General features: G+C 42.5%; 1 protein-coding gene across 11 annotated transcripts in view; it reads right to left on the bottom strand.

The window, feature by feature from the left end:
- Positions 1 to 26,587, bottom strand: part of Arhgef11 (Rho guanine nucleotide exchange factor 11) — a 134,392-nt gene that overhangs the window by 30,251 nt on the left and 77,554 nt on the right. For 4 of the 11 annotated variants that reach the window (XM_023713660.1, XM_023713666.1, XM_023713663.1 and 1 more), the window contains exons 2-12: positions 24,776 to 24,808; positions 22,790 to 22,881; positions 21,356 to 21,454; positions 18,783 to 18,832; positions 17,852 to 17,909; positions 16,904 to 17,079; positions 16,104 to 16,175; positions 10,884 to 11,003; positions 8,906 to 8,951; positions 8,250 to 8,341; positions 7,062 to 7,199 (exon numbers count right to left, since the gene is read on the bottom strand). In XM_023713660.1, coding sequence (XP_023569428.1) covers positions 7,062 to 7,199; positions 8,250 to 8,341; positions 8,906 to 8,951; positions 10,884 to 11,003; positions 16,104 to 16,175; positions 16,904 to 17,079; positions 17,852 to 17,909; positions 18,783 to 18,832; positions 21,356 to 21,454; positions 22,790 to 22,881; positions 24,776 to 24,808 — 976 coding nt within the window. The remainder of the gene's footprint in view (positions 1 to 7,061; positions 7,200 to 8,249; positions 8,342 to 8,905; positions 8,952 to 10,883; positions 11,004 to 16,103; positions 16,176 to 16,903; positions 17,080 to 17,851; positions 17,910 to 18,782; positions 18,833 to 21,355; positions 21,455 to 22,789; positions 22,882 to 24,775; positions 24,809 to 26,587) is intronic. The other 7 variants (XM_023713662.1, XM_004629920.2, XM_023713665.1 and 4 more) reach the window with 4 other exon arrangements.

The following is a 26,587-nucleotide window of genomic DNA, read 5'->3' as shown; positions in this document are numbered from 1 at the left end:
CTTGTGAAAAGCACCAAGACCAGGTGTTTCTTTGTTTAGGGAGAGGATTTTTATAAAGCCTTCACAAATTATATATACGTATCTTTTAAGTAGACTATGCATCTTACTTAAAAAACCAAACATAAAGCTGGGTGTGCTGGTGTATGGCTAAAATCCCAGTACTCAGGAGGCTGAGGCAGGAGGACTGCTGAGAGTGTGAGGCCAGCCTGGGCTACATTTTTTTTCTCCAAAAACCAAGCCAATCAACCAACCAAACACAAAACGACAGAAAAACCTCAAACATTATAGAATTATAATAAAGAATCAATGGACTGGTGAGATAGCTCAGCAGACAAAAGTGCCTACTTAGGTAAGCTTAGGCAAGTGCAGGGACTGTAGTTTGATCCTTGTACCACATGCTACGCCAGCTCCTATCCCCAGGGAGGGCTGAGCCAGCCAGAGTCTCGGTATAGTGGCGCACACCTGTAATCTCAGCGCTGGGGAGGCTGAAAGTAGGAGGATCACCATGAGTCTGAGCTGCATAGTGAGACCCTAAAATAACCAAATACATTAAAAAAAAAACAAAACTCAAGATGTGTCATATTCATGCACCAAATCCCATTGAGAAATGTGAGCATTATGTACTACATGTACTAAAATTAGAAAAAAAAATTACATCATAGACAGTGAGCATTCCCACCTATTCCATTATTCTCCAGAAACTATTTTATATTATCTTTCTGCATGTAAGAGCAAGTATACCTCCACTATTTTACCTTAATAAAAATATAAGAGGAAAAACCTACAGTGTCCAAGAAACTATCAGCAGCAGGAGGATGGAATATAAATACTATTTCTTTCATTCCTGCTTCTGTCAACCACCTAAAGGAAAACCTTCCCTTGGAAGAAGAACAACCTCCTTCTGCATCCTGAAGTTGGTCTTTTTGTTCTCCCAGGGAAGGGCTGGGCAACTCTGGTTGCAGAGGAAGGAGCCTTGTATTGGGGCTCAGCAGAACTGAGCTGTGGGCTGACTCTGGCAGCAACCAGCTGAGTCCTTGGATAGCCCTGATAGCCTCTCTCTGCCTCACAGTCCTCATTCACCACATTCAGAGTCTAACAGCCTCTTTCTTTCTTTGCAGTACCAGGGATAGAGCTCAGGATCTTGTGCACAATTGCCAGGCAGGCACTTATGCCACTGAGCTATATGCCCAGCTCTGTCTCCTTTTTTTCTTTCTTCTTTCTTGATTATGAGAATCAAGTGAGACTTTCTGTAAAGGTTCCAGTCCAGCTAAGAAGACATGCATTTACAAATGTTAAATACCTCTCCCCACCCTTCCCCTGCTGAATTCTAGGAATAACTAAACTTTGTCCTCCAATGGAGAAAACAGAGTATCAAATACATTCTTTTTCGTTTTTTGAGACAGGGTGTTCCTATGTGTGGTTTAGGCTGGTCTTGAAGTCACCATGTGGGCCAGGATGGCTTTGAACTTGTGGCAATCAATATTGCCTCCATCTACTGAGTGCTGGGATCACAGGTCTGTACCACAGACCTTGCTTAGAATATTTTCCTGGGGAACAGCACTGGGCATTAAACCTGGAGTGAACTGAGTTATGTCCCTAGTCTTTGTAAATTTTGAGACAAGGACTTAAGTTGCCCAGCCTGGCCTCAAGTTGCAATCTTCTTGCCTCCCCCTTCTGAATAGCTGGGAATACAGGTGAGTGCCTATATCTTGTCTCCAATTTTCTGTTGATAACTGCATAACTCTAGATTTGAGAAAAAAATGGTCTCACCTAGGCCATAGCCCTCTATGAGTTATACAGGGGACTCAGTTTTGAGAGCTGTAAAGTTTGTGTCCCAGTTAAGCTGTCCCTAAGATGACACTCAGAAGACAGTTCTGGCCAGTACTATTCCAAAGTATTCTCTCATTAATTCACTAAGCATTATGAAGTACCTACTGCTAATGCTTCGATTTCGAATGTCCTCCAAAGGTTTATGCGCTAAAGGGGGGGGGCGCGGGTCACAACTCTGTGCTGACTGGGGAAATGGCAGACTCTTTAAGAGGTGGCAATGGGGGCCTGCCCCTTAGCTCATTTCTTTAAGTGGCTGCTTCAACAAAGCAGTCAGCCTCAGGTTGCTGTGGTTCTATCCCTACAACTCAAGTCAGCCAAACTTGCCCTGAAGGCATTCAGAGAAAAAAAAAAAAAAATCCTCTGCCTTAAAAAAAAAAAAAAAAAAAAAAAAGAGGCGGCATTAGTGAAGGAAGTTAGGATATGGGGAAGCAGTTCACCTTTGGGAGGGGGACCCTAGAACCTCAGCCTTTCCTCCCCTCATTGATAGATCCATTGACCCATCCAGATCCATTGACCCATCCACCTATTTACCTAAGTAATTTTTGAGGTGCTTGGGCTTAAACCAGGCTTCGTACGTGGTAGGCAAGGGCTTTCCCACTGAGCTCCATCTCTCAGCCCTTCCCCTCTCTTTGCTTCCTGGCTGCCAGGAGATGGATAGAGCTTATCCCCTCATGCTTCTGTCATGATGTATTGGGTAAGCACAGGCCCAAAGCAATAAGGCCAAGCAACTATGCACTGAAGCTGCTGGGCCAACATAAGTCTTTCCTCCTTTTAAACTGATTATGCATTTTGTTACATTAAGGGAAAGCTGACTAACATATCTACTACCTACCAGGCACTGTAGTAAATGCTTGGTATTTAAAATTGAGCCTAGTGGGAAAATGAAGACTTATAAATGAAGACTAACAGCAGGGGACAGATACTGTGACGGGAAAGAGATGCTACTGATAACCCTAAACTCCAGAGAGGAGAGAAGTTTAATAAAATCACCGTCAAAGAGAACCAAGTGGCACTGAGTATGTGTGTAGTGATGGAAACAAAAAGCAGCAGGTGGCAAGCTGATCCACTCTCTGGGGCCACATGAAATGGCTTCCAGGAGGGTATCACAGCAGTTACCCCAATACCACATACTTCTCCAAAGCCTACCAGAAGGTCTGTCACGGAAAAAGTAAGGTTTAGTTTCGCTGATGGGAAGGCAAGAAGACAGAAAAGTTAGATCTGCATTCCAAAAGCTGTCACTGGCGAGATTTAACTAACTTGCTAACTGGTCAGGCCAAATGTTAGGATATTTTGTATTACATTTCTTCCTCATCATCTCTCCCCCTTTATCTACAAATAATGTAGTGATCTAATCTTCTGAAGACCACTTCCTGGATGGAGAGGATTTATTGTCTCTGTTTTTCTCTCTCTCTCAGACAGAATCTCACTATGTAGCCCAGGCTGGCCTTGATGCATAGCAATCCTCTTGCCAAAGCCTCCGAGGTGCTGTGATGATAGGAGTAAACCACCATCCAGCCTCTTAATTTTTATTTTCCTATTTTTCTCCCTTTTCCTTTTATCATCTTTTTCTCACTAATTTTAATATTTTATTTACATGATGTTATATTCTTCTAGCTCCTAGTAGTATCTTTGTCTCACTTCTTTCTTCCTCATCTCCTAGTTTTTCTTCTTGCTTTCTCCCATTCCCACTCTCCTACATATCTAACTATATAATCATTTAGCTTTAGTAATACTAAAATGCTTAATTTTATATAATTATAGTTTCTTTCCTACTGTTAGTGGAGATATAGTTGTTACATTCATTACATACTTGCTATGTGTCAATATCTGAGTTGCCCTACTGTGTATACTGTAATTGTGGAATTCTTTTCTATGAATAAGTGTAGTACATTATTGATTCTTATGGTATGTCAACATCAAATTTGTCTTGGACATTCTACTATAGTGGACTCAGTTGATACTGCTAGGGCCACATAATGATTGCTACTAATGGGTTTTCTCTGTGTGCCAATAACTGGAATACTTTTGTGACATTAACAGTACTGTAGTCCATTACCAAGACTTGGAGTTATGCTAACTGTACTGTATCCTCCCTTCCCAATCTGACAGAGCTGCTTGGATCTTGGGGCAGAGGCAGAGGACTATGCTTATCTATGTCTGAAGTGCATCACTCATGGGAAGACGACTAATTAAATACCCATAAGCCTCAGCAAGAAAACAAAATGAACAAACATTAGAAACACGAAAAGACAAGGCAACAAGATGCCTTACAAAACTCCCAATTTCCCAAAGCAAATCCAGGGGGCACAGAAGGAGAACAGCAAAAGCCATATACTCAAATCACCGGACAGGATAACAGGAGATTAAAAGCATATCGAAGAGGTGCTGGGAGGAGCAGACACTGCAACTCAGATAATGGAAGCAGTAAACAAAATGATCAGGGAGTTTTCAAAAGATACTAATAAAAGCTAGCTGAGTTAAACAAAACAAAACAAAATATGAATAGTTTAGCAAAGAATTAGAGTCTATGAAGAGGTCAATCAGAAATCTAGGAGAGGTCCAGGGATATACCTCAGCAGCACAATGCCTGCCTGTTAAATGTGAGGTTGTGAGTTTGATTCCCAGTACTAGAAATACCCAAAGAAGTCTAGGAGATTAAAAACTATACTGATAATAGCTCAGGGGACCAAGTACCTGCTTAGGAAAGCGCAAGGACCAAAGTTCAATCCCTGGTACAGCATCTAGGAGCTCTGAGCTGGTCCTCAGAACTTGGCACTAAAAGCAAAACCAAACAAACAAAAAAAATCCCAAAAAAACCATACTGAAAGTTTGGGGCCAGCCAGATAGCTCAGCAGATTAAAGTACCTGCTTAGGCAGACTACAGGGGCTGTGGTTTGATCCCGGCATGCCACGCCAGCCTCGCCCTGGGGTGAGCTGAGATGGCGACTGAGACTGGGCGTGGTGATGTGCACCTGTAATCCCAGCACTTGGGAGGCTGAAAACAGGAGGATCACTATAAATTCAATCTGCGTAGTGAGACCCTATAGACCTTGTACTAAATACAAAAAAGGAAGAAAAAAGAAAAAGAAAGTCTGGGTAGTAGAAGTGACCAATATGAGGACAGAATTTCAAAATTAGAAGATAGCAATGCTTTTAATGATCAGCTACCCAAAGATACCTTAAAAACAACAAAATGTAAAAAAAAAAAAAAAAAAAAAAAAGGTTCAACAGTAAAATTATCAGATGTCCAACCCAGGGACAAAATCTCTTTTTTTTGTTTGTTTGTTTGATGGAACCGGGGATTGAACTCAGGTCCTTGTGCTTGCCAGGCAAGCGCTTATTCTAGTGAGCCATCAGCGACAAAATCTTGAAAGCTGCTAGGAAAGTGCAATGAAACACTTACAAAGATAAACCCATTAGTTGCTGTAGACTTCTAGACACAAACCTGAGATGCCAGGAGGGCTTGGAGTGGGAGTGCCAAGCTCTAAAAGCTAACTTCTAACTCATACAATGAAGCCAATAAAGGCAGTAAGTTCAACAGAATGAACACACCAAGCCAAGGTGAGCAATTAAGCAGCAGGGAAAAAAAATGAGATCAGCAACAGGAAAATAAGGCAGTAACAGTAATAAGTCAGTGTCTTTCAGTAATAATTTAGTGTGGTTTCTTCAGTTCATCCAATCTTTTGATTAACCCAGAGAACATTTCAGCCTGCTGCTAGTCCATCTTTTACCTTTCCCAAATGCAGAACTGGCCTTAATTAAAGCTTATGACAAGCAAAAGATTTAGTTCAACTACAGTTTATTTTTCAGCTTGTTTTAAATAAAATCTATTTTTAAAATAAGTGATGCATTCACATAGTCTAGAATTGGAAGGATACGAAAGGGTAAATATAATGAAAAGCCTCCCTTCTACACCTACCCTCAAGCCATCAGTTACTCACAGGCAATCACAATTAGATTCTCATGTGTTTATCCAGTGACAACTTAGGAAGAAAACTAATCCTTTTTTAAACATAAATAGCAGCTTTCTAGTTGGAACCTCATAACATTGTTTTAAATATATATCCAGCTTTACATTTATCTTGACTTTATAATATGATACTGGCTTGAATTTAGTAGATGATCTTTTTTTTCTTAAAAAAAAAAAAACACAACAAATTATTTGTAGTGATCCTCCTGTTTTCAGCCTCCCCAGTGCTGGATTACAGGCATACACAGCATGTGGTGCCAGGGATCGAAAACTGGTCCCTACACTTGCCTAAGCAGGCACTTAGTCTGTTGAGATATCTCGCTGGCCCTTAGATTACCTTTAAAATGAATTAAAGTTTTAAAAAGCAAGCTTGAAGAAAAATATTACCACTGTACAGCTGGAATGTGGATAAGAATGCATCATCATGGTTATTTATTTTTTTGGAACCGGGGATCAAACTTGGGAACTTGTGCTTGCCAGGCAGGTGCTTATGTTGCTGAGCTGTATCTCTGATCCTCACAGTGGAAACTTAAAAACATGGTCTGACAGAACTAAAAGACTGCTTCCCACTGTCACTAAAAGGCTCAGTGGCTTCTGTCTGCAAAACAAAAGGTGTTTCCTGGCTGCCAAGTCAGTCCATTTCATTGCCAGTCAGCCCAGGTTCTTTTTAAGTTTTTATGCTGAGCCCAAACCTGTCTTTCTGGGTCAGACATGCCACCCTTGAGCCATGAGGTCCCCAAAACCTGTCTTCCTGAAATCTCCCCTAGACCTAGCTCTACCCTAGACAGTGGTGCTTTCAAACCCCATCTTGCAGAACATAGGGCTCCATGGAGTGCCCCCTGAGGGTGGGGAGGCTGACTAGAAAGATCCCAGAAACACAGAAATTTTATATTTTCTACTGTGGAGTTCCAAATAGTAAGATTTTGAGAAAAAGGTTTCAATAAGGAAAGAGAACACTGACAATCTGTATTCTGGAAAGATACTAAGTAAACTTGCTTCCTATTCCATCCAGAAATTAAAAGGAAAACCAGAGGCATCCACTGACTCTTCACAGAGAAACTGAGATGGCTTGACTTTCCAGATTCTATTTTATACAAACAGCTTTCTTCACTATCTGTTCTCTAAGCAACCTTCTCAAATTGTGAGTGGCCAAAGTAGGGTTTAGTCTGACTATTCAAGACCAGCAGTGTAATAACCATGCTTCCCAACTACAGTTCTGAAAGGGGGAAAGGAAACCTGCAGGATAACTCTGATCACTTACCTGGTCACTGGATAGGGGAACTGGTGCGTCAGAGCCCTGCCACCTGTGCTGCTGACCCACCCTGGCCATGATCACAGGGGAGGTTCGAGGGCTGTCCAGTCCTGGATCTGACAGTACTGAGTTGCGATTCACCAGTGACTAGAGGAACAGAGAACTCTGTGAGAAGGAACCTGGGCCAGGAAATTCTCAGGGCCAGCTCATCAGTTGACAAGAACCCCACTTGTATGATACTGTACCCTGATTGCGTAGTATCTCATTTTATGTGTCCACTGGCTCTCCGAGATAGATACTATCATTTCTTTCACTTTTTACACAAAGCAACTAAGACTTGGAAAGGTATGAGAATAGCTGAAGGTCAAAGAGCTCAGAATGTATTCCTTGGATTCAATCCAGGCAGTGTCAGCCCACAGCCCACTCACTCTATCACCAACTACATCACTTCCTGTATAACATCAACTATATAGTACTGAAGGATACCCATTCCACCCTCTGCACCACTCTTTCCCTCCCTTTTTCACTTTCCCACACTCTGGTCCTTTTAAGTGTATTGATCATCTTCCCACTGATAGACAAAAGTAGCAAGGAAATCAAATTCTGAATATATAAATTAGGCTTTTATCATGCTTTCAACTACTTATTCATCTATTTAATTATCTGGTTAAATTACTGTTATCTTACTGTTATCATTACTTCTTCCACTCTTACATTGTAAGTTTATATTTGTACCTTATACATATAAACTGAAAATACTTTTAACCTTTAGGGTCAAAACCTGAAATGCTCTGACCACTCTAGAAAAGATAAGCTGTTCAAGTAGAAAAAGAAGTGCAGCAAAGAAAGCCTGCCACTCCTGAGTTCATTCCTCTGACGCGATGTCACGCCAGCGAGTTAGAAATGCTTTCGGCTATATTATTGAAGATTTGTGTTCTACCCTCTTACTCACTAAGTTCCCTGGCAGTTCATGACATGGTTGGCCTTCCTCTCCACCCTACTGGAGAGGTTGTCCAAGAGCTGACTACTATAGAATAGAGCCAGATTTGAGGATATGGCACAGGGGCATGATCTGAAACCCTCCTTTTGGAAGCCAGAACACAGTGACTCAAAGAAGTGCATGGTGGACAGGTGAGAGCCTATAAGCCAGGGGCAGCAAAGACTGCCCAATGATGATGCGGTCAATGCAGTCCTCACCTGTCCTGAATTTACCTCACTGAGCGAGGGAAAGCGTTCTGTTCCAGAATCCAAGCCACTGTCTGCCTCCTGAGAATCCAGAGAAAGACGGCCTGAAAAGAAGGGTTTAGATGGTAAGGTGGCGGGGAAAGCAACAGCGTTGTTCTGGGAACCTGTGTCTGGATGGGGACACTGCCGCTGTCTTTTCTCTGGCTCTCACCTCATAGCCTTCTGATTCTCTGGGCACTTCCCCTTCCACCCTCACCATGCCTATTCTCACTTACCTCTGCACCTGTGCATGGGGCATGTCAGCTCCACAAAGAAGACTGCAGCATAGTCCAAATCAGTCTTACCCCCTCTTCTGACCACCAATCCTTTTTCACAAGCACTATCTGCCGAGTCCTTAAGTACCAAGTGCTCTTAGGTAAGCTGTTGTCAGGACCACACTCATCCCAGTATTTGCCTGGTCCTACTCAAGGCTCCTGATCAGATGCTCATTACTACTGTTTATCCTGTGCATCAGTACTGCCTTTTCCCATTATTTCCCAGAGGGCAGATAAAACATATTTTCTTTCACAGGATCTGTACCATGGGTAAGAACATGAGATAAAAACCCTGCACTGTAAGCCAGAGGAAAAAAGGGGTGATGGGCGGCAGGAGTGGGGATGGGGGCTCACCTTCTGATGGTCTCTGGCTGGTATCACCATAAAAAGGAAGGACATCCTGAAAGAGAAAGGCCCAGAGGCCAGGCAGATTCTGTGAGCCTCTCCCCTTGCTTGTCCCCCTTCTCCAGAGTGTATCTGCTTGTACTCAGTGGTCACTTCTACTTCTCTGCCTCAAAAATACCGAGCAATGAGAGGTAGTTCTTCATAAGTACAGTTTGAGACGATGGTGACCCCTAACGGTGGGAAGGAGTCTTACCCTTAGTAAAATGCAAAACTTCTCACTGCATTCATTACCCTGAACCTCAGAGTACCAATTGTCCACTTTGGGCTGGATATAGGAAAGAACTTCTTAACTCTCAAGGACAAAAAGCTCAAGCAGGTACTGAGGGAAGAAGCAAAATGTTTACTTCTGAGTTCACTGGGGAGGACTGGCGGGTGTCAGCCAGCCTGATAGTCTCAGGCATTGCAGAAGGTGTGACTGACAGCATTCTACTGTTTACAAAGTGCTTTTCTTGACTGCGCTTAATCTTTCAGCAACTCTGAGTGAGGCAGGTTACTTCCTTGAGATAAATGAACAGAAGCTCAGATCTTTACTAACTTGCCCAAGCTACACAGCAGGTCAACTCTCAAGCCAGGGTTGGAACTCATCTCCAGACTCCAAGCTCCAAGTCTCATATTCTCTACCTCATGAGCACGTGGAGCCCAGCAACGATAGCTGCAATAAACATGCACAGGTCCCTGTGCCAGGGCATGCTTTAATTCTGATAATATCCTATTAGGTGGACACTGGTGTGTTTGTGTAGTACTGGGGATTGAACCAAGGGCCTCTGTACTGAGCTACATCCCTAGCCACCCCCACATAAGACAAGCTCTCCCTAATGTACTATGCTTCTCAGTCTAGGCTCAAAGTTGGAATCCCAGAATGCTGGGAATACAGGCATGTTCCACCATGCCCAGCTAGGTGGAGACTACCACAATCTCCATCGTACAGATAAGGAAACTGAGCATCCAGGGAGTAAGTAATCTGTCCAAAAATGGCAACCAGAACTAGGATTTTAAACCAGGTAGCCTAGATCCGCAACCTGACTTCTGACTCACCATGTAATATGAGAAATCTTTCAGAAAATGAACACTTTATCTGTCTCATTCCCAAACTTTTTTATCTGGATTTTTAAAATAGCATTAAAATGTCTTAACTAGATAAGCCTTAAATAATTTCTGTTGGTTTTGGTAAATAATGTTCTTGGAGATTTTAAAGTTTCTGGGGAGTTACCAAGGTTTGAGGGAGATAAACTGATGGTAAACCAGGCATGGTGGCACACACCTGTAATTCCAGCATTTGAGAGGCAGAGGCAAGAGGATCACTTTGAGGCCAGCCTGGACTACACAGTGGTTTCAAGGCCAACCTGAACTACATATAGACCCTGTCTATTTAAAAAAAAAAAAAAAAATGGGGGAGAGAAACTAATGGTAAAGCCCCTGATGAAAACAGATAGAGAACCATCTCTATGGAACTTTTGACAGAGCTGTTTAGTTACCTATATAGAACCCACAGCTGACAGGGGATCTTCACATAACTGACTTTAAAATATCCTTGGATTTCTCTGAGCAGATCTGTTACTTGAAGGACAGGTGGTGGGAAAGCTACCAGATGAGTCCTGAATAAAGCCAGGGGAGGAACATACATCAACCATGAACAAACTATGCAGAAGGGAAGAAGGAACATTAGTGAGTGGAAGCTGGGAGTCCGATTTCCTATTTCTTTCTTTCCAAGTCCTCATGAGTTCTTGGAAAGCAAGAAATAAGCTTTTCCTTGATGATATTCCATGTGTGTGGTATTCCTCAGCCTTTTCTTTGTGAATACTAAACACAAGCTCAGCCTCAGGTCCTGCCACGACTTCGCAGGCTTTCTGCCTTGGTCTTTTTCCTCTCTTTACCCCAAGACCAACTGCAAGGTGCCCTTCCTAGATCTACGCCTACTATCACTCACCACTAAGCCACCTGTCTCCTGCTGGATCTTCAGCTGTAACTGAGTGACTCGCCGCCGGGCACCTTCGATTTGCTCTTCCAGCAGGCTGGCAGGGTTCCGGCTATACACCTCACAGATACGCTGGGGAGGGACGAGGGGGGGGGGGAAGAATGCAGAGGGGTGGTTAGTAGAGAATGGCCGATTGACCAGTGGGGAAAACAGGTAGTAATCCCAAAACAAAAAGAGTGAGAAGAGACCTGTCTTCTATGGGAGGCACCATCACTTAGGATCAGAAAAAGGGCAAATTTTGAGAAAGAAAATACATGAGGCAGCTGGAGAAAGAAGACAAAATACAAAGGCCTGCCCTAAATGACCAATCCCTCAAAGCCTGGCCTAACTCCCTCATCCTAAGCACCTCCCACTCAGGTATGAAAAATGAAAGTGATTGATTAGTCCACAAAAGAGGGCTAAAGAGGAAACTCACACATGATGATAACCCTAGAAGGAAGAAAGCCAACTAGAACAGCCACTGTCCCTGCTGCTGCTAGAGAACATGAACCATTCTGACCTACAGCTACCACTCCTTATAGCACTTAGCAGAGTAGAGCACAGTATGCATAATTGTGGCTCCTTTACTTAACAGCTGTGTAGACTTGGGCAATTCTGTACACATCCTCACTGATAAAGTGGAGATAACAATGCCTGCCTCATGGGTCGGCTGTAAGATCTCAATGAGATAATGTAATGTGCTTGCAGAATGTCTGGTGCATGGTTATGGGCTACAAAACACAGCAGCTACTCATATTTTACTACAAAAGGATATAGCTGATAAAACTTGTTGGTTAAATAAAGATATTATTTTTACGTATTAGCTAAGCTCATCTGGGCTTTCCTGCTACCTGACAATCTTTAAAAATTCCTCACATTTATTTTATGGGCTTTTCTTTTTTTCTTTTGAGAGGTTTTGGTATATAGCTCAGGCTGGCCTTGAACCCACTTTGTAGCCCAAGCTGGTCTCAAACTTCCAATGATCCTCCTGCCTCAGATCCCAAGTGTTGGGATTATAGGTGTGCACCAACATTCCTTCCTTCCTTCTTTCCTTCCTCCTTCCCCCTCCCTTTCTTTTATTCTAAGACAGAGTCTATATATTTCAGACTGGCCTTGAACTCATTGTGTAGCACACAGGCTGGCCTGGAACTTGAAGCAATCCTCCTGCCTCAGCCCCTCAAATGCTGGGGTTACAAGTGTGCACCACCATGCCCAGCGATTCTTCATATTTAATGTTTTATCCTCTCCATGCTTATCAAGCCCCAGCCCTTCCCTTAGTCCTAGCATGTAGCATCTGGTAAGACAGTTCCCAACTTCATTCCACTTCCAAATACCTATCTTAGAAGAGAAAACATTGAGTCAATCTCTCCAGCTGCACTGGGCACTTTCTAGACACTGCCCATGTATATTCAGTCTTGTAATGACTCCTTTACTTGATCCAATAAAAATGTTCAAGTTTTCTGACTTAAGCACACCACAACAGAATCTTTTCTAGCAACCTAAAGTATTCCTCAAGCTGCTGCCTCATTTTTTCCTCCTTCCTTTCACAGTCAAATGTTTCAAAACAGTAGCTAGCACTCAGAGGTCCTGTTCTCTGGCTTCTGGTCATTCCTTAACAAGTATAACCTAGTGTTTCCCCCATTACTTCAAACAGCTCCTCTTTCAAGGAACAGATACAATATAAGTGTGTCATTGAAGTCCCCAAGCCCAAATCTATCCTTACTGCCCTCCTCTTTGCACTGATGCCCTGGGAGATCTCATCCAGACTCCAATTTTATTATCAACTGTATACTGACAGTATCCAGACCTCTATTTGAATCTACCCTTTTCTCTTCAGTTTCAGCTCTGGCACCTCCATGTGCATGGAGGGGCTTCTTTACCTAAATGTTTCATGCACACCTTCAAATTCAGCACGTTTAGAGTGAATCCATCAATGGCATCACTACCTACTCTGGCATCCAAACTCTGGGCCATCTTTCCTTCTTCCTTATAGCCAGTAAGTTCCTTTGATCGGACCTGGAGATGTCTTTCTTCCCTTCTGTTCTGACTTCCACTGTTGTTATCAAGTCTGTCATCATCTCTAAAAGCCTCCTAGGTTTTCATGTATTATTCCACTTAATATGATCCTCTAAAATAACACTGATTTGAAAAAGTGATCAGTCCTCTACTCAAAAACCTTTAAATGTCATTGCCTTTAGGACAAAGTCCAAGCTCCTCATGGTATTTACAACCCAAATAGCTTTTCGATATCTATACCCACTGCCATTTGCAATGTTCTAGTCATAGCAGACTGCACCTAGCTGGAGCATCACTCATAAGCCTTTTGATAATTACACAATTATTCCTTCATTTGAGCTATCACAGCACTACATTTTTTAAAAAATTGCCATTGAGGTGCATTTCATGTCACAAAAGCTTTACAATTTTAAGTACAGAATCTATTGGCTTTTGATATACTCACACAATTGTGCAACCATCCCCACTATCTCATCCAGAACATTCCCATCATGTCAACAAGAATGGTAGAACCTGTGGGCAGTCACTGACCTTGCTACCCTTTGGCAACCACTCATTTCCCGTCTCTATGGATGTGCCTGGACATTCTGTGCAAATGGAGTCACACAGTTTGTAGACTTTTGTCTGGCTTCTTTGAGTTGGCATATTTTTAGGGTTCTGCTATGTTACAGCATATGTGTCAGTATTTCACCCTTTTTATGGCTAATACAACACTGTGGATATATGACACTTGGCTTATCTACTTGTTAGCTGATAGGCATTTGGCTTGTTTCTACTTTTCTGCTAATAAAAATAAAGCTATTCTGAATGTTCACATATAAGCTTTATGGGAACATATGTTCTTAATTCTTTTGGGTACTTATCTAGGAGTGGAACTGCTGAGTCATACAGTATCTTGGTTTAATATTTTGAAGAACTAGTTGGGTATGATAGCCTGTAATCTCAGCACTCCTGAGGCAGGAGGACTGCTTTGAGTTTGAGGCCTGCCTGGACTACATAGTGAATTTAAGGACAGGCTGGTTTGCAGAGTAAGAACCTGTCTCAAAAACCCCTAAAATTAAAACTGAAAAATCATTTTGAAGAACTGCTTATCTTCGGCATAGCTGCAATATTTTATATTCCAAACAATGATGACAGATCAGGATACTGCACATGTAAAAAAAATATAAACATGTATTTCTCAGCTTTGTCCACATCCTTAACAATACTTGATATTTTTCATTATTTTGGATACAGAGTGGTATCTCACTGTCATTTGATCAGCAGCTCCCCTTGACTAGCAATGTCAAACATCTTGTCAAATGTTTATTAACCTTTTGCTGCCTTTTTCTTTCCTTCTTTCCTTCTTCTCTCCCTCCCTTTCATCTTTCTTCCTTTTTTTGGTGTACTAAGGACTAAATCCAGGGTATAGCTCTACTACTGGACTATATCTCAGCTCAGTTTTATTTTTAATTTGGAGACAGTCTTTCAAAGTACTTCAGGCTGCCCTTGAACTTGTGATCCTTCTGTTTCCTAAACAGCCTAGAATTACAGGCTTGTGCCATTGCAGCTGGCAAGTTTTTAGTTTTGATGAAACACAATTATCTTGTTCAGGTTGTCTGTGCTTATAGCCTCTTAAACACTAGTCAAACACTTGATGACTAAGTTATACTCCCAGTCCTGTTTGTGCTTTTGGTGTCATATTAAAAGAACCACTGCCTAATCCAGGGTCATTAAGATTTATCTTTTTATTTTTTTGTATTTAGTACAGGGTCTATAGGGTCTCACTACATAGATCCAGCTCATGGCGATTCTCCTGTTTTCAGCCTCCCAAGTGCTGGGACTACAGGTATGTGCCACCATGCCCAAGAAGCTAATTTCTGTTAATTGTGTGAGGTAATTGCAAATTTATTCTTTGCATGTAGATATCAGGTTGTCCCTGCACCATTTTTGAAAGGAAATTTCTTTTCCATTGGATTGTTTCGGTGCTTTTGTTGAAAACCAACTGACAATACACATATACGTTAAGTTCTGAACTCTGGATTCTATTCCATGGATGTATAGATCTATCTTTACCTGAGTACCTCTGTCTTCATTACTCTGTGTTGATATATATACATATGTATCATGACTTATAATGCAGTATATTCCTCCTCATCCATCCGTGTTCTGTGGGACTGGTAATTCTTCAAGGGTTCCGCTCTCATCTATTTTTCTAATTTTTGCCCCTCACACTACTCTCATCCAATACCCTGATACACACAGTACTTAGCGCAAAGCAAAACTCAGTGCTCGTTAAATAAAGGATTGTATTTAACCCAAGCTACCCACTCATTAGCATTCTTCCTTCACCTCTGAATACTGAACTCTGTTCTTTGAGCCCAGTGGAATGCCTTTCCTCACTGGTTCCCTCACTAAATTAATTGCTCTCTTATGGCCAACTCCTTATTTCTCCTATTCTGCCTCTTACTGTAAGCTGAACTTCTCCCACTAGATTTTAATCACATTAAGGGCAATACACACAATAAGCACTGAAAAAGAAACATGTTAAGCTGAAATAGTGAGAAGACCAGCCCAAGTAACAGCTCTGGTAGGACCGATTATTCTCTACCAGTCAAACCAATCTTCTGATTATTCTCCGTGCCATCATTTTCTTACCCCCCAATTCTTTCTTCTTCCTGTCCACCAACCTGTGCCCTGACCCTATCAGTTTGGCTCAGGTCTCACTACCCATCTTCACCTTCTATGCATCTTACCCTCTTTCCTTGGAAAGCTCTAAGATCAACTCCAACTTGCTCTGATGTTCTCCAGTTCTAATGTTCTCCCACTTCTTTATATATGATTCATCATCTGTTTACTAGCCTACTCTATTGTCTGTGGAACGAAATCATCCTAAGCACTATATTAGTAAAATTCTGCATTAACAAATGCTTTTTTGGGGTGGGGACAGGTTTGGGATAGGGTCTTGCTGTGTAGCCTAGGCTGGCCTTGCAATGATCCTCCTACCTCACCTTCCAAGTCCTAAGATGACAGGAGTGTACCAACACACTCAGGTCTGTTTTAACAAATTCAAATGACAGCTCTTCAGTAATCCCCAAGTTTTATTTTTAAGATTTTTACAGTAATGGACCATGATCTGTAAATTGAGTTGTATATGCTGGCAGACTGCATTAGTACTGTGTCACTTAGTGACCTCACCTGTAGCTCTTTCTCCTCCTGCCTCAGCATGTTTCTGAGGATCTGGGTGGCGTGTTTCTGAACTTCAGGGTCCTAGGAATGAAAGACAGAACTGAGTGAGAGTTGGAGACTGGCTCTGTTGCATAGCTCTCTGGGATCTAGAGCCTGGGTTATGGTGTGTTTCGTATACTCAGGATCTTGCTAGGATGAGGTCAACATAAAATCTTATTTTGATTTTACTCCTGACCTTCCTAGAAACTTTTACTATAACTCACTAACTTCTCCAGGGACTTGCTGGGGCAGTCTTCTCTCCAACTGCAAAATCCTGTTTCCTATAATTGTCTGCATCCCATCCTCTTTTAAGTCTTCATGTAGACTTTCCTACTCACAAGGCTATCTTTCTCCCTGCTTTTGTCTTTGTCTCTTTCCCTCCTCCCAACTGGGATTCTTATTCATGCTTCCAGGCAGCCTTTTTTCTCTTGGAAGTGATTCCCCTGCTCTCTGACTTAATAGTATATCCTTATAATAATGACTGACAACAGCCTCTAACTGATGTCTTCTGTCCATGCTGGGGTGAGGACACTTCCCAGTGAGGGAGCACTCTCAGATACTTAGGAACACACTGAACACCACTGGCCGATAAATCCTCACATACATTCATACAGGAGGACACTCAGTTATAGAATATCTTTCTGTCTGACACTGTGTTCATTTGTTTCCTGCTTGTCTTTGCTTAATACAACCTTGTTCAACTTAAACCCCACAGGGGAATTCTTCAAAGGGATCACAGAGTGGGGAGGGAAAACCAGGAAGACCATTACCTGCAGGGGTTTGGGTCCCGTGATGCGTTGTGGAGGTGGCAGAGGTGGAGGAGGTGGTGGTGGTGGGATCATTGGAGTGACTCGGGGAGCTCCTGATAATGGCTCCTGTTGGAGCCCAGAGATACCAACGGATGAAGGTGAAGAGCCCAAGAGAGTCAATGCAACATAGGCACCAGCTGGAGGAAGACAAGGAGAGGTTTGTTTAAGTGGTATTGAATATCTGGAAAGCAGATATTCAAGCTGCACAGGAAAGGACTGCTCTCCCTTCTCCTTTCATTAAACTTGTAATCCTGTAGTGTAAGTTTTCACTTGTAAAGCCCCAACCATTCTCTAGTCCTTGCCCTCTAACCCTGCAGCAACCCAAGTTTGCCTTCCTTCCTGCACAGCTAAAATATGTGCCATCTCATCCATCTCTTGTTTCCTTCTTTATCTCATTAGATGAAACAGCCAATGTGAAGCTCCAGCACACTGTCTGCCTGGCAAATGGCAGGCATTCAACTTTAGTCCCCTACCCGGACCTCCAAGACTTCCCCCACTCTTTTCTTCCCTAAACATTGTTGCTTCTATTTGATTATCTGTGCAGACTCAACTGTGGGATCTCCCTGGCTATAGAGTAGTTTTTGCTTCCCTTTACCCTCAAAACAGGAAGCAGATGAGGAAGAATGTCTGTGAATGCAAGATGGGAAAGATGCTATTTAAGTGAGATGTGGTCTCAGTAAGATACTGTCTACACAGAAGTGGCAAAGATGAGTGTGATAAAAATTTAAGCATTCTGATGAGTGTCTCCATTAGAAGTGATAATAGGGCTTTGTGGCCTTCTAAGTGGAATATTCAGGGTTAAGATTAACCATCTACAAAGGAAGTCTCCAGTGTCAGTGGGGCTGCTCTTTCTTCCCTCAGGCCACTAGTTCCTTAACTTTCTTTAGTGCTCACCCCTTCCCAACTCACATTTGATAAGTTTCACCACCTCCAGGTGTGAGCTATTGGTCACCATGGTGCCGTTGACCTGTTGCAGGGACAAAGAACACTGAGTGATGGTGATGGAAACCTGGGGGCTCCTATCTAAGATTTCAAGGTCACTTCATTAGGAAGCTGTTTTCCAGACTCTCTAGTTATCTCTGGTCACTTGTTTTTTCAAATCAACATTAGAAATTCATCCCTGTTTATATATGTTATGGGTTTTGTCTTCCCAGCCAATGTATAACTTTTCAGGGATAACACCTGTTTATTTCACTCTCACTCACTCACTCACTCACTCATTTAGTCATTTATTTCTTTAATAGTTTTCTGCCCTTTTGCCTCACATGTGTGTATCAACTGGCCCAGTGCATTTCCTCCTTTCCAGGAAACCAGAAGTCTCTGCATCAGGATTTCTTTAATGCTTCTCAGAGACATTACCAGAAGACAGATTTGAACGGACAGGGTGGATTCCAGCAGTTTACAACAGTCAAGAATATCAGGCCAGTACTGTAGGGGATACAAACTAGCATGCTGAGAACCTAAAGACTCACAGCTTCTCCTTAATTTTATTTTTGTGCTTATCTTTTTTTTTTTTTTTTTTTTTGTACCAGGGATTGAACTCAGGACCTTGTGCATGCCAGGCAGGTGCTTAAGTCCTTTATCTTATTTTTATTGTATATGAAGTGGGGTCAATAATACCTCTTGTAAAAGCATAGCTGCTTTAGAATGACAAGGGTCCAGAACAAGGAACCACCTATCTTAATTCTTTCTCCTCTCTCTCACTATATTATCATGCTCCCTCTCATGGTGCTACCCCAGACTCCACGTATCAAAAGGGTTGTTGGCAGGACAGGCTGAGACCAGAGATACCTCTGCATGCCTGCCTCTTTTCCAGGGAATGAGTATCAGGGTCACTCACTTTGATGATCCGGTCACCCTCTTTCACTCCAGCTTTCATGGCTGCACCTCCTGTAAGAAGAGGGCCTGGTTAACAAAGCCCCACACAACCTTCCTCAGAAACCACTGAACCTATACCAGGGTCCCTGTTAGATCCCTATCTGAAATGTCATGTTTCCTTGTGAAATACCCCAATTGCTGGGTGGATGTCCTATTCTGCTCCAGTGACAAATGATTCTGAAGCTGTAGCAGACTCCAGTACTCATATCTGTTGCACACTCCTTGCCCTGGCTCAAAGCCCAACTTGTGACAGCCAGCAAAGTGGGAGACAGGCTGGGCCAAGCCTTGAGACTATATCTGATATATGTGAAGTGTCTAGATGTTCCAAGGTCAGATGACATTGCTATTATGCAGTGAGAAAAGTGAGTTTAATGCACTAAACATAATTAGTAAGGTAATAGTAATTATTAAATACAGAGAAAAGAAAGCAAGTTGTCAAATTGGTAGTTCATAAGTTGTGAGATTCATAAAGATATTGAGGACTCATACCTTTAAAAATAATAACTGTCTTATTTTTCTGTTTTTTAAATAATTGTTTTAGCTGTTACAGCAACTACTGAAGAACAGTAGCCATGGCCCTCTGCTATCCCATAGCCGTGGGCCTCAACAAGGGCCACAAGGTGACTAAGAATGTGAACAAACCGAGACACAGCTGCTGTCGCAGACACCTTACCAAACACACCAAGTTCGTGCGGGACATGATCCGGGAGGTGTGCGGCTTCCACAGGCCATGGAGCTGCTCAAGGTCGGTCTCCAAGGACAAATGCACCCTCAAGTTCATCAAGAAAAGGGTAGGGATACACATCCAAGAGGAAGTGTGAGGATCTGAGCAGAGTGCTGGCTGCCACGAGGAAGGCAGCTGCCAAGAAGGACTGAGTCCCTCTGGAATAAAGCTTTGCAGAAAAAAAAAATTGTTTTAAACTACTTACGTCTTGTTCCTTTAAAAGGGACAAATAAGGGTTTCTGGTGTTAGCTGACTAGAATGTGCTTAGAACATGTTCCTGGTCTTGCTTCAGGTTATCACCCAACTAGTGGCTATTGGAATTTTGACCTCTATATAGTTTAAATGGCTTCTACTGCAAAGCTTAAGAAACACTGCAGCTGAAATCAGTTAATGAAAGGCATAAAAATTATGTTTTGTAAATTTGCTGGGAGATGATCATTCAATCTGCAAGCTGCATTTATCTGATAAAAACAAAACTCCTACAAAGCACATCTAGATGTTTCCAGTACATTAAAAAAATATGTACAGTGGTGACTACACTCCAGTTTGGCTTTTTAATATGAGTACTAAGATTCCTTTCATCCAAAAACATGCTACTTATGGAAAAGTATCTGCAAATAGCTTGAAAATTTTCTTGCACATTTGTAGAAATGAAAGCTGGAAAGGAAAAAGCTATTTTTCTTGAATATATGAAACACATGAGGTGACTTCTAATGATTTCAGCAATTAAATTCTTTAAAGATATCTGATTGGCAAGGGCCGGTCTGATAGCTCAGCAGACTAAAGCGCCTGCTTAGGCAGAGCACAGCAGTTGGCAAGGTTCAGTTCCTGGTGATGTGCTGTGCCGGCTCTGCCCGTTGGGTGCGCTGAGACAGCAATTAAGATTGGGCATGGTGGTGCGCACCTATAATCCCAGTGCTTGTGAGGTTGAAAACAGGAGAATCACCACGAGTCTGATCTAAGTAGTAAGACCCTGTAGACCCTGTCCTAATACAGGAAAAAAAAAAAAAAAAGATATTTGATCTGCAGTCCCAGCACTTAGGAGGCTGAGGCAGGAGGGCTGCCACAAGTTTAAGGCCAGTCTGACTACACAGTGAGTTCGGGGGCAGCCTGAACTATACAGTAAGATAGGAAGGATCCACATATCTCATTTTGGTCAGACATTTATAGTTCTTTTTATTTTTCTTAAACATATCTCAAGTTTTCCTCCAAAACTACTGCAAATATATTTTTCCTTCTCCTTTTCCTTAGGGTGAAATGCTAGTCTGAACTTACCCTTTCCTGTGTTTATCTATAGGACAAACTGACAAGATGATCCATGTCACTGGCCCGATTCAGTTCACTATAGTGAAGTTCATCCCTTTGAGTGGCACTTGCTTTATACTGTCCTGCATCCCCTCTCCCTTCTGCTATCATCTTCAATCTGGGCCACTAACAAGGATCTGACCATCTGCGCACTCACTCAGCAGGTAATGTGGAGGTCAGTCTGAAAAGGAGGCCTCTGATTCCTCCTCACATCTGGCTCCATATAAGGTGCTCATCTAGATGGTAACTAGATATTTACCTAGTGCCCGAGGGCTTTCATATTGGTTTTGCACTTCCCAACTGGAGAAATAAGCATGATGAGTGAACCACAGAAGTTTTACCTCATGGCTTGACAATGTGGAAAGTGACCCAGATATCTGTGGGAAGAGTTCTAGAATAATTCATTCTTGGTCTCCAAGGCTCCTGCACCCACCTATCATGCTGCACAGTCACATGTATGTGCTTTTTCAAGAGGTGTCCACTTCGAGGGAGAGGGGAACACTTACCAGGCCGCACAGACTGAACCAGAACAATTCGGTCCCCACTGACGGTGAAGCCAAAGCCATGCTGGTCTTTCTGGATGATGACACAGCGTTGAACAAGACCTGTCAGGGGTCACAGAGAGAACAGAATTGGGCCCAGAGTCTTTATTTCATTTGTATTTTAGGGAAGGGTCTACAGGGTGTTCAGGGTCTCACTACTAGATTGGACTTGTAGTTCCACCTGTTTACAGCCTCCAAAGAGTTGGGATTACAGGCGCATGCCACCACCCCAGTCTTAATTGCCATTTCAGTGTGCCCTGGGGGTGGGGCTTGCACAGCAGGCCCAGGCAGAGTCTTTAAAGGTTGGTACATACAAGCCAAGGCCAATTCAGGAAAGACCCAGGGCATTTCTTCCCCAAGAAGTCTTCTCAAACTAACCCAATTCCTCAGACTCATCCTGTCTAAACATATGACATGCTTTCCAGTGACCGGCAAAACACCTGCAATTGCCTTCATTTCCCATGTGAGAAAACACCCTTCTATGGGCTGCTAAAATGCTTGTCTCTTATACATGTCAGTCCTATTTGGTTTGTCTGGGTGAGACTGGCCAAAGAAGGGGCAGGGCCATGTCCAACTAAGACTGTTACTGTAAAAGAACAGTCTGTTAGGTTGAATGAAAGTGTTACGTCATGTTATTACCAATAGTATCAGCAGGTGGCACTAACACTTGCTGACTGTTTCTTGCAGAGCTGGATTCCTTGTACGAGGTGACTAAGGGTTGATCCCTTGCCAAGCCCAGGAAAGGACAAATGATGGGAGGAAATCTTTTTATTCACATGAACAACGTCTACGGAACTTTAAACAATAAAAAGAAATCAAGCCAGTGACTGCTGTCTTCACTGTTGTGAGATTGTGAAAGCCATTGTGTATGTGTGACTGCGTTCCATACTGATTCAAGAATGGGCTCCAGGGGCTGGTGAGATGGCTCAGTGGTCTAAAGCACCTACACAGAACAAGCTTAGCAAAGCACAGGGACCGCGGTTCAATCCCCCAGCACCACATGCCAGCCAGCCCCGCCCCCTGGTGGGCTGAGCTGGCCACACACCCACACCCATACACACATACACAAATAAATAAATAAAATTAAAAAAAGAAAAAAGAAAAAAAAAGAATGAGCTCCAGAGCTTAACATAACTGGGTCCATGTCCTGATTCTGTCCCCAACAAGCTCAACAGTTGGGCACGTTTCTCTACTGCTCTGTGCCTCAGCTCCCTCATCTATAAAAAGAAGACAATAAAACCTACTTTGTGGGTTGATGTAAGGGGACAATTTACACAAACCAGAAACACAAGATCTGGCACACATCTGGTGCTCCAGGTAAAGACTGAGGTGCTTTATGTTGAGCTTGAGGATGCGTGCTCTGCTATGTTCACATGTGGATACTGAGAAAGTGGTTACCTGTTGTCTCAGAGGTGTCTGAGGGCTGGCGGTGGTGAGAAGGGGACTTGCGTTCAGGTGCAGAATCTCCCAGGGAAGACAGGCTACTTAACCTGGAGAAAGAGTAAGGAAAATCCATTTGTGAGCTGCTCAGGTGTACCAGCAGAAAGAGGCTCTGTCAAAAGGACCCTGGGTCTTGGAGAATGAGACTCATACACCCACCTTGTAACCTGCTCAGTCTGGTAAAAGATTATTTACATTTACACTGCTGGCAACACGACCTATCTGGAAAATTGACCTAGCAGGGCAAGCATGATCTCTTTAACAACTATTGAAGAGTGAAGAGATATAGCCTTTTGTGGAGTCAGGTGACAGGCAACAGCAAGAAGGGGATGTGCACATACACACAGGCTTGTTGAATCTTACCAGGCTGCAATGGGGCTGATGAAACAGAACGGAGCAGCAGAGAAAATGAATGCAAGAAAAAAACAGGAGAAAAAACAAACAGCTAATTAGTGTTACATGATGATTTGCAAAAAAAGGAGGGAGGACACTGCAGGTCAAAACCTACAGGGGCCTGCGTGAACACAGCAGAATGCTGCAATGGCTATAGCAGAAACAAGCTCCCCATGTTGGTTTCATCTCCCAAACAGCTGTCTCCAGGATGGGGACAGGGCATTTAGCTCTAACCTACTGGGTCACTGGAAACTTACACATTGTTTTAGAAAGGAGAGGTGCAGCAATACTGGTGCCTCTGAAAATTCTACTTATGTTATGGGCACCATGGGAGAGCAGAACTCTCTTCCATTTGGTAGCAGCACATTCTAACCTCATAATCAGCCCCACACCCAGCCTGAGGCACCTTATTTAGATTCTATCATTTCTCTCTTTCTCCCTCTCTTCTTTTTTTTCATACCAGGGATCAAACTCCAAATCTTGCACTTGCCAGGCAGGCACTTATGCCACTGAGCTACATGCCTGGCCTTACTTAGATTCTAAACCCTCAAAGTACTGCAGAGCACCAAACCAGATACATTGTTTGACCTCTCTATTAATTAGGACCCCTACAGGAACACAAGAAATTCAAATCATTGCTATAGGCCTTATTTGTAGAAAACAGTATAAACTTCTAGTTTCCAAGCTATTAACTGCTGCTGAAGGGCAGTTTCTATCCTAGCTACAGCAAATGACCAAGGAGGCTATTTATGGAATCAGTGGGTGTAATGGCAAAACACTGGAAATATTCTAAATGCTCACAATGGGGAGTTGGTCAAATCCATTATTTTACATCAAAATGACACAGACCTTGGCCACATAAAACAACGATGTGGCACTTTATAATAATAATAATAATAATAATAATAATAATAACAACAATAATAATGCAAGAGGGCTGGGGATATAGCTAAATGGCACAAGTGCCTGCCTGACAAGCACAAGGTCCTGAGTTTGATTCCTTATACCAAAAAAATAATGCAAGATATGTGTGATATTTTATTGAGGGAAAAAAGCAAGATATAGAACTATGTGCACATTGAAAACACTAGTAAAAGGGAGAAGAAATTATCTATTTCACTATTTTACATATCTGCTTATGCATGCAAAAATATCTACCATGTTTCTGGAAGGATATAAAAGAAATACAAATATAACATGGGTTGCGTCTGAAGATGAGTAGTGGATGGATGGTACATGAAGATGAACTGTAGACTTATATTCCTTGGTACTTTGAATTATGTGAAGATACCATCTATTCAAAAACCAAATAACTTTTTTTCCTTTTTTTTTTTTTGCAGAACTGGGAATTGAACTCAGGCCCTTGCACTTGCCAGGGAAGCACTTATTCTACTAAGCTATCTCCCTGGCCCCTCTTTTTATTTTATTAAGAAACAAATATCAGTGAGACAGTTTCAAAGCTGATTAATAAGACATTTTCAATAATTAATACCATGCCAAATAACTTAAATAGGAAGGGATTTTCTTCCCTTAGAGTGACATCCCTCTTACCTGGACAGGTGAGACTGCTTTTTATTGGCTGATCTTTGGATCAGAGAGAGATGGACATCGAAGAACAGAATGTGGGGCCCAGCAGAGAGCGATGCAATAGAGGAGGAAGAAAAACAAAACATGACATAAACCAGACAAGCAGACAAGACACTGGACAAAGCTGGTTCAAAAGAAAAAAACCACAATAGTGCCAAGAAAGACCCAGAGGTGGAAACTGGCCACAGGACAGCAGATGAGCTTACTAAAATGTAAATTTACCCATGTTATTTGCAGTTTAAAACTCTTTTAAGCTTCCCATAAACTCAAGAGAAAGGTTATCTTGTGCCTCCAATCTAGGCACCAGCCTGGTTCCTTAGCAGAAGTACAGCTTGATGCCTGGTTGAATGGCCCTTGGGTGTCTTCCACAGATCCCAGCACCTAGCCTCCTGCAGCATGAACACTCAATGACAATGCTTGTCCACCTGTCAGTACAGCAACCAGGACAAGGCTGGATGGTCCTTGAAGAGAGAGTGTTGCTGTCCTGCCTAACTCTGTAGGTGCTCTGTTCTATTCTTAATCCCATAGGCTACCACCCTCCCTTCACTTGTGATCATTTCTGGTGTCTACTTTTGCCCACAATGGTCCTTCCTCTCACATTATTCCCTGTTATTATATATACCTACAAACCAGAAAAAGTAAATTTTCAGAAGTTTAACTTCTGGCTTTCTTCAAATTAACCTATTTCATCATTCCCTGTCTATTCCCTAATTCCCCACTCATGGTAAAGATTCACCTTTGGTCATATAATAGACGTTTATTATATTCTGGAATCTAGACCTATCACATAGAGTAAACTATAAGCTACATGTAGCTACTTAAATTTTAATGTTTAAATAAAATTAAGCAGCTTAACATTTGTACTAACTACATTTCAGATGTTTAACAGTTATATACAGTTAGTGGCTACCATACTAGTTAGTACAGATTAGAACATTTCCATCATAGCAGAGAGCTCTACTGGACAATGTTGCTCTAGACACTGTTTGGCAACAGGGATATAAAATGGATGAGAAAAACATGTAGATCTTTCATACAAATATTTTGAGACTAGCAGCCCCACATCAGAAAGTCTCCAAAAAAAATGACCATTAACAGTCTCTTGGTCCAACTGGTTATCTGCTGTCTTCAATCTCCCAGTACATCCTACTACCAGAAGATGTAATTTTTGGTTCTGAACTCTCTCTCCTCCCTCCCTCTTTCCCACCCCCACTCTTTCTTTCCACTACTTCCCTTCTCACTCTATTTTGGTGTTGGGGGTATTTGTGTAAATCCAGGGCAGTGCACATGCTAGGCTTGCACTCTATTGCTGAACTCAAACCTGTTTGAGCTTGAACTGAATCTGAGCTGGGACATGAGGAGCTTCACATAATTGAAGGCATATGAAGCAAGTGTGCATGTATCTAGCTATAAAAAATTGCCAGGGACATGGACAAAGATCATTCTACCAGCCACTGGAAATTCTTCTAAAAGACACAATCACAGGCTGGGGCATGCACGGGGGAACAAGCAGATTACAATACAGGTTTCTGGCAATTTGATTTTTTTCCTATCTGTGAGAGCCTAAGAAAGGAATTGGAGGAAGAGACCCCTTAGAAAAGGCAGGCTAGGGCTGGCCAGATACCTCAGTGGACTAGAGTGCCTGCTTAGGCAGGCACAGGGACAGGGTCAGGGGTTTGGTTCCGGGCCTACCATACTGGTCCCACCCCAGGGCATGCTGAGAGGGTGATGACTGAGACTGGGTGTGGTGGTGTACACGCCTGTAATCCCAGCTTT

This window comes from Octodon degus, unplaced genomic scaffold (assembly GCF_000260255.1).
Source record: "Octodon degus isolate 3935 unplaced genomic scaffold, OctDeg1.0 scaffold00032, whole genome shotgun sequence".
Lineage (NCBI taxonomy): Eukaryota > Metazoa > Chordata > Mammalia > Rodentia > Octodontidae > Octodon > Octodon degus.
Note: the sequence above shows the minus strand (reverse complement) of the source record. Positions and strands in the feature narration are given on the sequence as shown.